Consider the following 15,170-nt stretch of genomic DNA (forward strand, 5'->3'; position numbering starts at 1 on the left):
AATTTGCTACCCATATCGTACAAACAAATTCTAGGGTCACACCTGGTCCACCTTTGTGGCGATATCTCGAAACGGCGTCTACCTGTGGAACAAAGGATTACTCCCTTTTAAAATACTCATTAACAACTTTCATTTGATACCCATATCGTACAAACGCATTCTAGAGTCACTCCTGGTCCACCTTTATGGCGATATCTCGAAAAGGCGACCACCTATACAACTACCACCACTCCCTTTTAAAACCCTCCTTAATACCTTTAATTTGATACCCATATCGTACAAACAAATTCTGGGGTCACACGTGGTCCACCTTTATGGCGATATCTCGAAACGGCGTCCACCTGTGTAACTAAGGATTACTCCCTTTTAAAATACTTATTAACACCTTTCATTTGATACCCATATCGTACAAACGCATTCTAGAGTCAACCTGATCCACGTTTATGGCTATATCTCAAAAAGGCGACCACTTATACAACTACCACCACTCTCTTTTAAAACCCTCATTAATACCTTGATACCCATATCGTACAAACAAATTCTAGGGTCACACCTGGTCCATCTTTATGGCGATATCTCGAAACGGCGTCCACCTGTGGAACTAAGCATCACTCCATTTTAAAATACTCATTAACACCTTTCTTTTGATACCCATATTGTACAAACAAATTCTAGGGTCACCCCTGGTCCACCTTTATGGCGATATCTCGAAACGGCGTCCACCTATGGAACTAAGGGTTACTCCCTTTTAAAATACACATTAACACCTTTCATTTGATACCCATATCGTACAAACGCATTCTAGAGTCAACCTGATCCACCTTTATGGCTATATCCCTAAATGGCGTCCACCTATAGAAATATGGCCCACTCCCTCATAAAATACCATTTAATGCCTTTCATTTGATACACATGTCATACAAACACATTCCAGGGTTTCCCTCGGTTCATTTTCCTACATGGTTATTTTCCCTTATGTTGTCACCGTAGCTCTCAACTGAGTATGTAATGTTCGGTTACACCCGAACTTAACCTTCCTTACTTGTTATTTTATTTATTGTTTATATTTAGGTTTGTGATTTTCGTTGCTATTTCAATTGCCAAAAATTTAGTGTTGGTCAAATGAAGGACTATTGGCCTGAGAAGTACGCAGAGTTCTATAAATCGATCTGCAGTAAATAAAGATATTATATAAATCTCTTACTTGAAAGAGCACCCTTACACGATGGTTTTCCGCCCTCTTTATGTAAAAGTGACCGTGAAAACACTCGGAATTTAATATCTAAAAAGAAGTAAACAAAAAAGATAGGTTGGAAAGTTATTGTGTAAATGGGCTCAAAGCAAACCAAGCTTTATTCACAGTTTTTGGAATATTTCAATTTTAATAAATAAACTGTAAGCATTCTATAATATACTCTTTATTTAAAAAACAAACCAGTACATATTTCTTTTGCAATAGTAACATTTTAAATCTGTTCCTACAAACCGTATTGCTCACTGGAACAACGTTTTAAAAGCCATCAGTACAGATGCTGTGCAAAATGGAAAAACGTTTTAACTGCTGTCGCGCTTGGGATATGAAACGTTTTTCCACTGAAAAAAGTTTTAAAATGACCGCTTACTTGTAATTCAAAATTGAAATATCTCAATTTTTTTCATATAAGTTATTAATGTCATTGTTTTGGACAAGCCAACAATACAGGAACAAAAAACAATCACAAAGCCTTTAAAAAAGGTTTTTTTCTTTCCTGTAAAAAAACGATTTTGTCATTTACAACGTTATTCACGGCTCCGCTTCAATTACAACTCCGCTTTGTCTTGCTACTATATTTGTAATTTGTAGCTCCTTAGGGTCGACTTTCGAATTTAGGTCACTTTTGGGTTTTTTAACATCTTGCTTAGTATTTGGCTTAACTATCAAAGGGACTTCTTTTCGTATTTCTGGCAACGCTTCTTTTCTTGGATTTCCACCTTTTATAGCTCCGACACATAAGCAGTTTTTCATATAGATGAGTTTGACACATGCTTATGCATTATGAGTAGATTGCACGCATTTTTATGGAGAATGGTAGAAAGAGCGACACTGGCGCCATCTGATATTGAAAAGTAGCCAACTCCCCAATTTTGTTCCAAGCAAATCATAAGAATTTGACATTTGCTTTGGCTAAGGGTGTTGGCACACTTCGTAAGTGAAATTATTTTTCTCACTGGTTGGTAAATTTTCTAACATTTTTCGCAATTAAAAACTGCAATATAACAATCGGATACGACACGAAAGATGCTAGCAAGTATTTTTGTTGTATAGGGAGAATGTTTACAACAGTGCTTCGCGAAATTTTGTATGTGAATGGGCAAGGTGTAATAAACTTCAATTGCCAAGTCTGAAGTTCCTTCATATTTACAAACGCAACATCTTGGTTGATTGTGGCGCAGTTATTGGAATGCATAACATGCCAACCTAATAAAACCGCACTGCGGTTTTTTAGCTCACGCAAACAACCGGCGTTTTTTGCCCGAACCCAAATAAGCATGCGTTCCGACAATGTAAAGCATGTGTGCAAACGTCAAATCTAAATGTCACGCAGAACAAAAATTGGAAATCGAGTTATACTGTTTTCACACAGACGGCTTATTGAATAATAAAGGCAGTTTTCTACATTAATACTATTTTCACACAGACGGCTTATTGAATAATAAAGGCAGTTTTCTACATTAAGACGCTTATTGAGCTCAATCTTCCCTACAAAATTCGAATCTATAATTATTTCATTAGTAGCTAATCGAATGCCTAATGAAGTCAAAAGCACAATGCAACTCTGTTGGCAGCGTTCCGCTTCCGTTTCCGCTTCTTAGTTTTTTGTGTGTTCAGTGCTTAAAAATGTCATTTGTCAAAGTAAATGTCATTGTCTACATGGCGGAACGATACAAGGTGGCCGCATCGAACAGCTGATTATAACCTTTTTTATTTGAGTTGATACATCAACTACCGGCGCAGTACGATTTTGACATTTGTCCATCGAATTTACAAGTACATGGAATTTTTTTTGTTTGTAGGTATGTCACCATGCTCTCACCTTGTATCGTTCCGCCATGATTGTCTGTCTAATCCTGCATACTAATCGAGCAGTTACTTCTGTGTGAAAGCAAAAAATTTACGATTTCATTAGCAGGTGAAATGAGATCATTAAGTTTCTGTGTGAAAACAGTATAATACTATTTTCACACAGACGGCTTATTGAATAATAAAAGGAGTTTTCTACATTAAGACGCTTATTGAGCTCAATCTTCCCTACATAATTCGAATCTATTATTATTTCATTAGTAGCTAATCGAATGCCTAATGAGTCAAAAGCACAATGTAACTCTCACCCCTATTATGAATTTTCATACGATAGACGATAAACGCTTCCTAGCGTATCGTAAAAAATCAGCTTTCATATTGCGATTTCCACACGCCCGATAGATGTACTATTGTGAATGACAGCAGAGTTTTGTTTACAAATTTTTGTGAATCTATACGAAACAGATAGCAAAACAAAACGTAAATACTAACAATTAATTTGTCTTGTACGTAAAAGTGGTAAAAGTTTTTAAAAGCTGTTATAATAAAATGTTTTATGCAACCTCTGTTACCTTTTATATAAACACAAATGAACAAATTGACGAAACTTGCATAGATTCCACAGAAAGAAGAAAATTGAGAAATCCTTCCAATCTTCTTGAAATGAACTCTACACTGTAAGTACTTGACATACTATAAGTAAAAAAAGTTTAATAAACAAAATTGATGTCAAAGTATGTCTTAACAGAAATAGAAGGCAGTTTGCGCACCCGTAAAAATAGGCCATCCATCCCAAATATTTTGAAGGTTTGTGCCACTTTAAGGCTTCTTGCCCAGGGTGTTGGAAATGAGGCTGTAGTTGGATTATTTTGGATTATATAATAATTGTATATTTACTTTTATTTAAATAGTTCCCAACGTATCGTGGAAAAATTTATCAGCGATAGCTAGCGTAGAAAATTGAACAGCGTATTCGATAGTTAGCGTATGGCAATACCACGATAAACGATAAACGCTAACGATCGAGTTTCACACGCTAGAATTTATTTCATAATACGGTAGAACAGATTGCAAGCGTTTATCGTGTATCGTACGAGTTCATAATAGGGGTGTCTGTTGGCAGCGTTCCGCTTCTTAGTTTTCAGTGTGTTCAGTGCTTAAAAATGTCATTTGTCAAAGCAAATGTCATTGTCTGCATGGCGGAACGATACAAGGTGGCCGCATCGAACAGCTGATTATAACCTTTTTTATTTGATTTGATACATCAACTACCGACGCAGTACGATTTTGACATTTGTCCATCGAATTTACAAGTACATGGAATTTTTTTTGTTTGTAGGTATATCACCATGCTCCCACCTTGTATCGTTCCGCCATGATTGTCTGTCTCATCCTTCACACTAATCGAGCAGTTACTTCTGTGTGAAAGCAAAAAATTTACGATTTCGTTAGCAGGTGAAATGAGATCATTAAGTTTCTGTGTGAAAACAGTATAAGACGCTTATTGAGCTCAATCTTTCCTACAAAATTTGAATCTATTATTATTTCATTAGTAGCTAATCGAATGCCTAATGAAGTCAAAAGCACAATGCAACTCTGTTGGCAGCGTTCCGCTTCCGTTTCCGCTTCTTAGTTTTCAAAACAAATGTCATTGTCTGCATGGCGGAACGATACAAGGTGGCCGCATCGAACAGCTGATTGTAACCTTTTTTATTTGATTTGATACATCAACTACCGGCGCAGTACGATTTTGAGATTTGTCCATCGAATTTACAAGTACATGGAATTTTTTTTGTTTGTAGGTATGTCACCATGTTCCCACCTTGTATCGTTCCGCCATGATTGTTTATCTCATCCTTCATACTAATCGAGCAGTTACTTCTGTGTGAAAGCAAAAAATTTACGATTTCATTAGCAGGTGAAATGAGATCATTAAGTTTCTGTGTGAAAACAGTATTAGGTTTTCACGCAGCAAATTCAATTTGGGTTGCTCTCATACAAGTTGTATGTGCATAAGACATTTTTGACAGAAAATGACTTGCGTGCGTTTATATTAGGTTGGCATGTAAGCTTGTGTTAAACGCATCTATATGAAAAATGTCATTGTACCGCGGCCTTCTCCTTACTAATTGCTTCTATCATTTTTTTTATTGTCATCTTTCCTGTTTTTCTACTCATCGCATACCTGATCGCTGCTGCGCTTGAAGCCTTCTGCTATTTCGCGTATTTTGTTTACTTCCTGTACACTTCCTTCACACGACTCCTGAGCTTTCTGCCATTGTGAATGATAACTAAGTGTGAAATCTTATCTGTCAACTGCCTGACAGGATATTCAATATGGCTACTTTCATGGTTCAACTATATGGTTGGCTCATCTGTACAGCAACAAATTATGTCTGTTCAAATTGTCAAAATCTGTGTATTGGTATTAGGCGAATGGAATGAAATGAAAACATAAAACATAGCAGGTTTTGTGTGTGGTAAGAAAATGTTGTCAATGTGTTGGTTTCATTTTGAGTTCGCTATCTCCTTTTGACAATCCCATCGACCATGCAATGATAAAAATAAAATCAGCTGATGAGATGAGCCAACCATATAATTGAGCCATGGCTACTTTTTAGCGTTTTGACAGGGTGTTCAATATGGCGGCGCCTATCTGCAGCGGGTGATAGAAAGAGATACAGAATGAGACAGCGATAGTCAATTACAAATCAGGGGATCCAATCACTTTGGAATTTTGACGTCTATGCAGAAGATATCACACTTTGTTATCATTCACAATGCTTTCTGCATAGCCTGAATTTTTTTACTAAATGCAATTTCCATCCCTTTCAGCACTTGTTTTATTTCATGCTAATTTTTTTAATCGCGTTATCAAACTCACTTCTATACTCAGCCAGATGTTGACCATTTCGTTTTACCACCAATTGCATGTCTTTTAGGATGTCATCCACATTCTGCACGTATTGCACACAATCGGTGATATTCTTTTGCCTCTTCTTGTTAATTCTGGACAAGTAGAAGTTTAACCTGTTACAGTAACCAGAATAAAGTTGGGCTAGGGTGACTCGTGTCTCACTTGGTAGTGTGCTTTCTTCCTCACTATGTTAGTATGTGTTTTCAAGACTAGAAGTGACAGCCCCTAGTCGGGAAATAAAATTCTGAGTCGCTCCTGTACAAAGAACCGGCAGCCGTGGGAAGCGTACGGCTCGTCGACGAGTTTTGCGTTATGAAAACAAAAACGATAATTTGATACACGTTCTTGCTCGATATCGAATTACGGAAACCCACCCCAGGGTTTTTATGATAACTTACCGCATTCCACAAAAATCACATTTATAAGGCCTTTCATTACTATGACGTAGCTCATGTTTTTTTAAGAGCGATTTAATAGAAAAACTTTTACCACAAATGCCGCAGTTGTGTCGTGAAGGCTTCTCTTCGTGTCTGGAATAACAATTCGATAAATAACTTTAATAAACTTACATTTAGAAACAAAATTCATAAGCCTGTATTTACACACACAGAAACTTTTGTTGTTGTTGTTATAAGAAGGTATGACGAGGAAAGCGGATGGGAACCGAGTTTTTGTCCGGCAATTCACTTTACGCTGTCTTTCATCTCTGCACAAATTATTTCAATGTGAACATATCTTTTAAATATGCTGATTTTCCTTCATTTCAAAATTACACAATCCAACAATTTTTAGACCCAGAAACAAACCTATACTTTCTGGTATTCTGAATATACAAGAAATTGTTGATGCTTTGCTCTAAAAATTGGCCACATAAGATTAAAAGGAATGCTACAGTTAATCATTGTCGTTTGCAATACATGAATCTGTCACGCTTCGGATGAGCATTTTCTGATACTATGCCTACTGGCGCTGACATTGGTAAAACATAAAGAATTCAACTGTCAAGAAATTTCGGGGGATCTTCTGATCAAATTTGTATAACATGTTAGAATGACATATGTTTTACTTCCGACTCCCAACAACAAAGCAGCTGGAAATTCGTAACGTTTTGTAGGGATGGAAATATATTTGAGAGTTATGCGATCACTTCCAAGTGGTTCAATCTTTTCATCATTACGGCAACGGTGAGAAAACCCGAAAACCACTGAAGTGCCACAAAACGCAGCAGGTTTGGTTAATCTGGTGGGCTAACAAAGAGCTCAAATAGCCTGAATGTGTCCATAATGTTACCAGAAATTGTTTGGCAACCAAATGGAAACCCCCAATTAGGTAGCTGGGTGTATTTAACTTTGGGAACGGGCTTGGCCGGGCAATTCCTGGCATAGATGTCCGACGCCTGTTTGTGGATATTACGTAAACCCCTGAAATGTGGAGCCTCTTCAGTCAGATGTCTGTTGGGATGCCCAGGTTTTTGGGTATTCAACAGAAACTGTTTGCTCAGCAGGAAAGAAACCTAATGGGGAGTACTCTTATCTCACTGTGTAGATGGTGTTCTGGAGACATAAGAAGACAGTCCGTAGCGGTTCCGCTTTCTGCTGATTGAAAAAACTTGATTCTAAAATTATGATGTTGATTTGTCCGGGGCGTGACCATCACACCACGATGGTCGTCGTTGCAAATACAAGTGCAATTTTTTTTTTGTGTTGTCTGTTTGAACAACATAGAATCAGTGATGGGTAACCACAAACCCAAACAATCGCGAAAAAGTAGAAAACAAAATACCAAATAAGCAGAGAACGTATAAAACTAGAGAACCGTCCACAGAACGAATAGTGGGAAACAGTAAACCATCAAATTGCGGGTAGGTAATTCATCATAGGGGAAATGTGACATGAAATTCTTCAATTCCAAGGCCAGAAAAATATTATTTTAATATAATTCACACAATTTAACTATTTTTTAACGTTCTCAATAACTATTTTTGTGAAATTTTAACGAAACCACCGCGTTTTTTGCTAATATTAAAATAGGTAATGTGGTGAATTACGTACCACCAGTTTGACAATTTCTCTTGCTGTCCGTCGTTGGTTATTCTCTATAAATTTACGTCTCTGAAATAAGCAAATATTTATCCCTTATTAAATTTGTATAGTTATTAGCCGTGTTTTTTTACACGCATATACGTTTACGTTGGCGGCCACCGTGGTGTGATGGTAGCGTGCTCCGCCTATCACACCGTACGCCCTGGGTTCAACTCCCAGGCAAAGCAACATCAAAATTTTAGAAATAAGATTTTTCAATTAGAAGAAAATTTTTCTAAGCGGGGTCGCCCCTCGGCAGTGTTTGGCAAGCACTCCGGGTGTATTTCTGCCATGAAAAGCTCTCAGTGAAAACTCATCTGCTTTGCAGATGCCGTTCGGAGTCGGCATAAAACATGTAGGTCCCGTCCGGCCAATTTGTAGGGAAAATCAAGAGGAGCACGACGCAAATTGGAAGAGAAGCTCGGCCTTAGATCTCTTCGGAGGTTATCGCGCCTTACATTTATTTTTATTTTATTTATACGTTTACGTTTGCGGGTAAAAAAAAACGCTTATCCTCGCTTAGATAATGCTTAGGAGACCCATCTGGCGGCAGTGGTTAAACAACTAGCAACAGCACAGGGTGTACGGAAAAGCGGAGACACAACCCTCTGATGGCCATAGTGTATAACATATAGCTGAATCAGTTGCGATAAATTGTGGACACGCACCATTTTAAGAGGTGATACATAAAATTAGTGTAGAGGTGAAACATAGACACATATTTCAGTTGAATCTGAGTATAATGCGTTATATTGAAATTTAGTAGTACTAATTTATGCGCAGCAATTTCAGAGGTGTATTTAAAGTTTGACGCTTAGCAGTCCATATAAAGATTAAGCGTAAACGTCTATAGATGTGAAAAAAACAGGTATTATCATGAATGCAAAGTTATTTTCTTACTTGTTAGCTGTCATTTTAGCCTCTTCTTCCCTTAAAGCTGTCAAATTTCGTTCACGTCTTTCTGGATCTTCATCTTTATGCGTATATCTATGTAGGCTTCGCTCTAAAGCTAAAGCAAATGTTAAGGGGCAAAACTCACATCTATAAATATTACCACCCAGATGCCTTCGTAAATGACTATTCAGTCCATTTAGTTGCGAAAAGGACTTTCCGCAGTATTTGCATTTATGTGGCTTTTCACCGGTATGAGTTCGCTTATGAACACGTAGATAAGAGGGCGCTGTAAAGCTGTTTAGTAGAACGAGAAGGAAAAGTTTTAATAAAATTAGATAAGTAATTTAAAATGAAGTTTTTATGATCACTTACCGCTTTTCACATATGTTACATTTATTCGCATTTGTATGAATTCGTTTATGACGTGCTAAATACAATTTTCTAATACTTTTACCACAAATATCGCACGGTTGTAACTTGTTCCCTTCATGAATTTCTTTATGTCTAGACATGCTCTGCTCAGATCCATATTTTAGCGGACAGTGGGGACACTGGTAAGGTCTATCTTCATTGTCAATGAGACGGTGCACATCTAGGTTGCTGCGTATGATATATAATTAAAAAAACAAAAATCGTTTATTTAAATATACATATGTAAGTATGTACATGCAGTTTTAAACGCAATGAGGTTTGTAACTGAAACTACTGCATATTGCAAATTTCCAAAACGTTTTCGAAAAAATCAAAATTGGAACAAATTTTACGAATCCTTAGAAGCCTCTAGAGTTTTCAAAATTTGTTTGGAGAATGCAATTTTATACTTCAATAAATTTAACGCTAGCAAAATACAAGTTATAAGTTTCTCAAAATTCCCATTGATTTTTTAACACTTTTATCCAAAGGGTGTTCCAGATTTTCTTCATACAAAAAAGCAAAGCTATGCGCCTTTCGTATATTAATGAATTTTAAGCAGGGAACCATTTTAATAGTTGGTTTTTGATTCGAAAAAGTCCGAGTCAAAAAATTGTCATAGGTGAAAAGTTTTGTGGTTACGGGGATCCCCATAGTATTAGCATGACGAATCATTTGTTAAGACCAGAACAAAAGTCCTGAAGTATAACAAAGAAAGCGTGATTACTGACCGATTACGTCCATTTTCATTTATAATCCCTATTAAAAGAAATATCTGTGTATCAAATTTTACTGCAATATCTCTAATGGAACGAAATTGATTGCAAAAAAAGAGATGCAAAATAAAAGTCCGGATTAAATATTTATAACCGGACCTGAGAAAATAAGTATGGAATTGATAATATCTTTTGTTGTAGCAGTGCTTCGCCGCATGCAATAGGCACGACCGATGTGTGTGGACCAGAGTGAAATGAGTGTTAGAGGCGTTGGTTCTACATTGAAATTGAAGAGATGGTTGATGTCATGTGGGGGACATATTGGAGGCAGGATATACATTATGTATTTTTGGGTTGATTCTCGATAGAATTTAAATTGTTACAGTATCCAGATCGAAGTTGCGCTAGAGTGACGCGCGTCTCCCTAGGGACCCTGCTGTTGTTGTTGTTGTAGTTGTTCGCCCCATCCAATAGGTCTGACCAATCACAAATTGTCATCAATGTCCTCTAACGGGAGTCCGAGGAAAATTGCCGTTTCAACAGGTGTGGACCATAATAAGGCGGTGTTAGAGGCGTTGGTCCCACATTACAATTAAAGAGATGGTTGGTGTCATGTGTGGACACATTGCAAGCAGGGCATACATTTTGTATGTCGGGGTTGATTCTGGATAGGTAAGAGTTTAACCTGTTACAGTATCCAGAACGAAGTTGAGCAAGAGTGACACGCGTTTCCCTGGGGAGGATGCGTTCCTCTTCTGCGAGTTCTGGATATTTTTCTTCAAGTACTGGATTCACCGGGCAATTCCCGACATAAAGGTCCGACGCCTGTCTATGGAGTTCACCAAGGACCTACTTGTGTTTTTCCGCTTCATACGGCTGGGTTCTCAGGTGCCGTATTTCCTCAAAATGATTACGGAGATGACTCCTTAGGCCCCTAGGCGGTGCTGGTTCGTCAATCAGATGTCTGTTGGGATGCCCAGGTTTCTGGGTATTCAACAGGAACTATTTGATTAGCATCTCATTTCTCTCCCTGATGGGGAGTATTCTCGCTTCATTATGTAGATGGTGTTCTGGGGACATAAGAAGACAACCCGTAGCGGTTCTGAGAGCAGTATTTTGGCAGGCGTGTAGCTTCGTCCAGTGAGTAGTTTTTAGGCTTGGCGACCATATAGGGGACGCATAGCATGCAATCGGCTGGCCAATTGCTTTGTAGGTGGTAATGAGCGTTTCCTCGTCTTTTCCCAAAGTACTGCCAGCAAGAGATTTGAGGATTTTATTACGGCTCTGGATTTTCGGTACAATTACGGCTGCATACTCAAATGTAGATCCTGATCAAACGTCACACCCAAGATTTCGGGGTGTAGGACAGTCGGTAGCGTAGCGCCATTGACGTGGATGCTCAAAATCGTCGACATTTGGGACGTCCATGTTGTAAATAAGGTCGCGGAGGGTTTAGTCAGTGATAATGCCAGGTTTCGCGAGGCGAAAAAACTGGGGAAATCAGGGAGGTAGCCGTTTATTCTGTTGCAAAGCTCATCGATCTGTGGGCCTGGGCCTGTGGCTATTAAATTATTGTGCAGTCATCGGCATAGGAAACGATAATGACTCCTTCTGGTGGCGAATGTAACTTTGATATGTAGAAGTTAAACAAAAGTGGGGATAGGACACCACCCTGTGGCACCCCTTGTTTAATTCTTCTTGGTTTTGTTGTTTCGTTTCTGAATTGCACCGATGCCTGCCGACCACCCAAATAATTTGCGGTCCACTTTTTAAGACATGGGGGAAGGGTAGACCCTTGCAGGTGTTGCAGTAATGTGCCGTGGTTGACCGCATCAAAAGCTTTTGATAGGTGTAGCGCAACGAGTACTGTTCTTTGGTGGGGGTTTTGATTTAAACCGCAATTTATCTGGGTGCTAATGGCATTTAGCGCGGTGGTGGTGCAATGAAGTTTTCTAAAGCCATGCTGAAATTTGCTTTGAAGTAGGGGAGCAAAATGGCTTCAAGCGTCTTGGCTACTGGCGACAGGAGAGATATCGGGCGATATGACCCTCCTATGTTAGCTAGTTTTCCAGGCTTTAGTAGCGGAACCACCTCGGCCATTTTCCATTTTTCGGGAATGACAAAGGTGGAAAGAGACAAGCTGAAGACATGCGCTAAATATTTGAAACCCGCTTTCCCTAGGCTTTTAAGCATCGACATTGCTATGCCATCTGGGCCCACTGCTTTGGATGGTTTAGCATGACCGATGGCATCCTCAACCTCTCTGGCGGGGATGGTAATTGGAGACGCGCTGAATTTATGTTTATGTGCGGTCTGTTGGCCCTCCGTCTAACTTTGTCAACCGTATAATGCCTTATATATTGTCGGCAAAAAGCGCTCGCGCAAATACAGCACACATGTATTTTCTTCCAGTGAGTAAGCTCGGTCGGTTACGACAAATGATTAACCGACACCCAAATATACCCGCTCACCAAATTTCAACAAGAATTCTTAAAACTTAAGCTACTAGTTTGCGTTCAAACATGCAGACAGACGGATATGGCTAAATCAGCTCAGTTCGTCATCCTAATCATTTCGATATACTTATTGGTGGGTCTATCACTTCTTCTTTAAGGACTTGCAATTTTGAGATTCGTGCCAAACTTAATATACCATTTCATTTTCATGAAAGGTGTAAAAAGGGTCTTCTAGAACACTACACTAAACGCTTCCATAAAATTTTTGAATTAAACTGGTATGAGATGTAAACTTAGCATCGATAACGATGATATTTAGCACGTAAGGTTATGTAAATACATATGTTTGCTTACCGCTTCGTTGAGAATGACTTGCCACACTTTGCACAGGAGTATGGCAGTTCGCCTGTGTGTTTATGTTGTACATGGCTCCTTAGTGTAGTAGAGCTACTAAAACCTGAAAATGAACGACCTGTAAATTGAACACCATGTATAATTACACTTTCTTTTATACATTGCTTTGATGTTTGCTTTGTTTTTGTTATGCTTTTGAAATGGTGGATCCTTAAATGTCTAGTTAATGAAAACCGCGTATTCCACTTTTTTCCACAAAATTCACAAATATGACTATTCTTCTTGATGATCGCTTTCATTCCGCGCGGCACTTGTTTTTGGATTTCTTCAGCATCGGTTTTATGACGTCTCATATGTTTCTCTAAGTAGTCATCATCTTTAAAGGATTCATTGCATATATGACAGCTAGTTTTAGACGATCTGTTAAGTGTTATACACATAAATTTATGAATGGATTAGCAGGAGATATCAAGCCGTACATATGTACCTCATATTTGTATTTAGCACCTCGGTTTCTATGGAAAATATTTCATGTTTTACAGATATTGTTGAATGCATTCTATCACCATCGTTATATCCAAAGTTTGGTGCATCATCTTCAACGGTCTCATTTTTAACAAATTCATCTTTCGAATCTTTACAATGTTCCAGTGATTGGTCGATTTTTCGAAAGTGTTCAGAAAAATTTGGATGTATCTCTGACGGGTTAATTATCTGGTCTCCGGTACCAAGTTCTTCCTGTATTAAAAGACCGTTTTTAATAAATTCGCCCTGTGAATCTTTACAATATTCCATATATAGGTTATCGATGTTTTGTAAATGGTCGGCACCATTTGAATGTACTGCTTTCGGTTTAATTGTCTGCTCTACGGTGTCAAAAAGTTTTTCATTTATTGAAACATGATGTAGATTTCGAAAAGTGTTGCAATGAGAACTGGTCAACTGGTATGAATCTTCGCCTTTTATTATATCGCCTTCAATTGCTAAGTCCACTGCCGAAATATTTAACCAAGTTGTTTTTTTTTGAAGCAGTTCACGCATCTTTTGGTCAGTTTGTACGCACATTTTTTGGAACCGATATACACTTAACAATTGGTGCAAGCAATTGCAACAAATTTTCTTTGGAAGCTCGTCACTTAGCTGCACTTCCTCCATTTGCGGTATTGTAGTGCACAACAGTTCAGCTATTAGCAAATCACCACATCCCTCAATTTTATTAAAGATGTATTGCCATTGGTGCAATGGTTCATTGTTGCTATCCGAGGAGTATGGCTCTATTTGAATCATGCATGTCCGACACAGGGAATCAAAACTTTGGTCACTTTTATCCATTGAAGCCATTGTTTACTATAATTGAAGCGTTCTTAGCATTGTAGATTTGTTATAAATTTTTTTTTTGGTTTTCAATTTGTAAGGCCGAGGTAATCAAAACAGTATGTCCCTACAAGAAACGCTGATCATAGATTAGATTGATACGAATCTTTTGTTTACGCTCTCATATTTTCGCTCTCACGAGGGATTTATCTTCTAGTTGTTGCTGGCAACAATCACAGATAAATCCCTCGCGCCAGCTGAAGCGAGTGCCAGAACAAAAAATGTGCCAGCCAAAACGAAAAACGTGCCAAAAATTTTGGTAAACTTTAGTTTGACCTACAACTGTAGAATAGCGTTCAGAAATTATGGGAAAAAGGATAAAAATACTTGTTTTAGTGTAAGTATTATTAGTTCGAAGGCGGGGGGTAAATATTATTTCCCATTCAAAAGTTATCACTAAAAACAGGTTTTGTAAATATGAACTGCCGATGCAACCAGTCCATTTTGATCACAGAACCTGAAACGCCAGACATGTAGGATAAGCCCTATCCATTAAATAATATTAACTATTATATCATAGGTCCGATTTACTGAAATTTCAAAAGAATATATGGTTTTCACTGCGAGTTAAATGCGTTACAATATTTGACTAATTAATTTAATCGAAATGTTAGTTTTACTTAGATTTGTTTATATTTAACTCTAACAAGTCGTATTATTGTAAAATAATTTTAAGGAAATAAAAATTTTACGACTATCATTTTATTAAATGATTGAAACTATAATCGCCGAAATGTATGTCAAGAATCCCCATTTTCAGATCTATTCATTTTTGTTTGGAGTGGCATCATTGATAAATGTTATAAAAAATGTGCATTTTGACAGCGCTCTCTCGAAACAAAGAGTTGCAAATCCATTCATTTATGCTGATAGTTTTACTAATGCACTCACACTTGTAATTGACAA

The 15,170-nt window shown here is 37.9% G+C and overlaps 1 protein-coding gene across 3 annotated transcripts in view; it reads right to left on the bottom strand.

The window, feature by feature from the left end:
* LOC137249166 (zinc finger protein 493-like) overlaps nucleotides 1–14,355 on the bottom strand; it is a 46,223-nt gene extending 31,868 nt beyond the window's left edge. For 2 of the 3 annotated variants that reach the window (XM_067780449.1, XM_067780450.1), the window contains exons 1-6: nucleotides 13,378–14,354; nucleotides 13,051–13,310; nucleotides 12,891–12,993; nucleotides 9,326–9,553; nucleotides 8,960–9,247; nucleotides 6,377–6,508 (exon numbers count right to left, since the gene is read on the bottom strand). In XM_067780449.1, coding sequence (XP_067636550.1) covers nucleotides 6,377–6,508; nucleotides 8,960–9,247; nucleotides 9,326–9,553; nucleotides 12,891–12,993; nucleotides 13,051–13,310; nucleotides 13,378–14,231 — 1,865 coding nt within the window. In that variant the 5' untranslated portion in view covers nucleotides 14,232–14,354. Of the gene's footprint in view, nucleotides 1–6,376; nucleotides 6,509–8,959; nucleotides 9,248–9,325; nucleotides 9,554–12,890; nucleotides 12,994–13,050; nucleotides 13,311–13,377 lie in introns of all 3 variants that reach the window. The other variant, XM_067780451.1, reaches the window with a different exon arrangement.
* Nucleotides 14,356–15,170: the final 815 nt, after the last annotated feature.

The sequence above is a fragment of the Eurosta solidaginis genome, chromosome 4 (assembly GCF_040869045.1).
Source record: "Eurosta solidaginis isolate ZX-2024a chromosome 4, ASM4086904v1, whole genome shotgun sequence".
Lineage (NCBI taxonomy): Eukaryota > Metazoa > Arthropoda > Insecta > Diptera > Tephritidae > Eurosta > Eurosta solidaginis.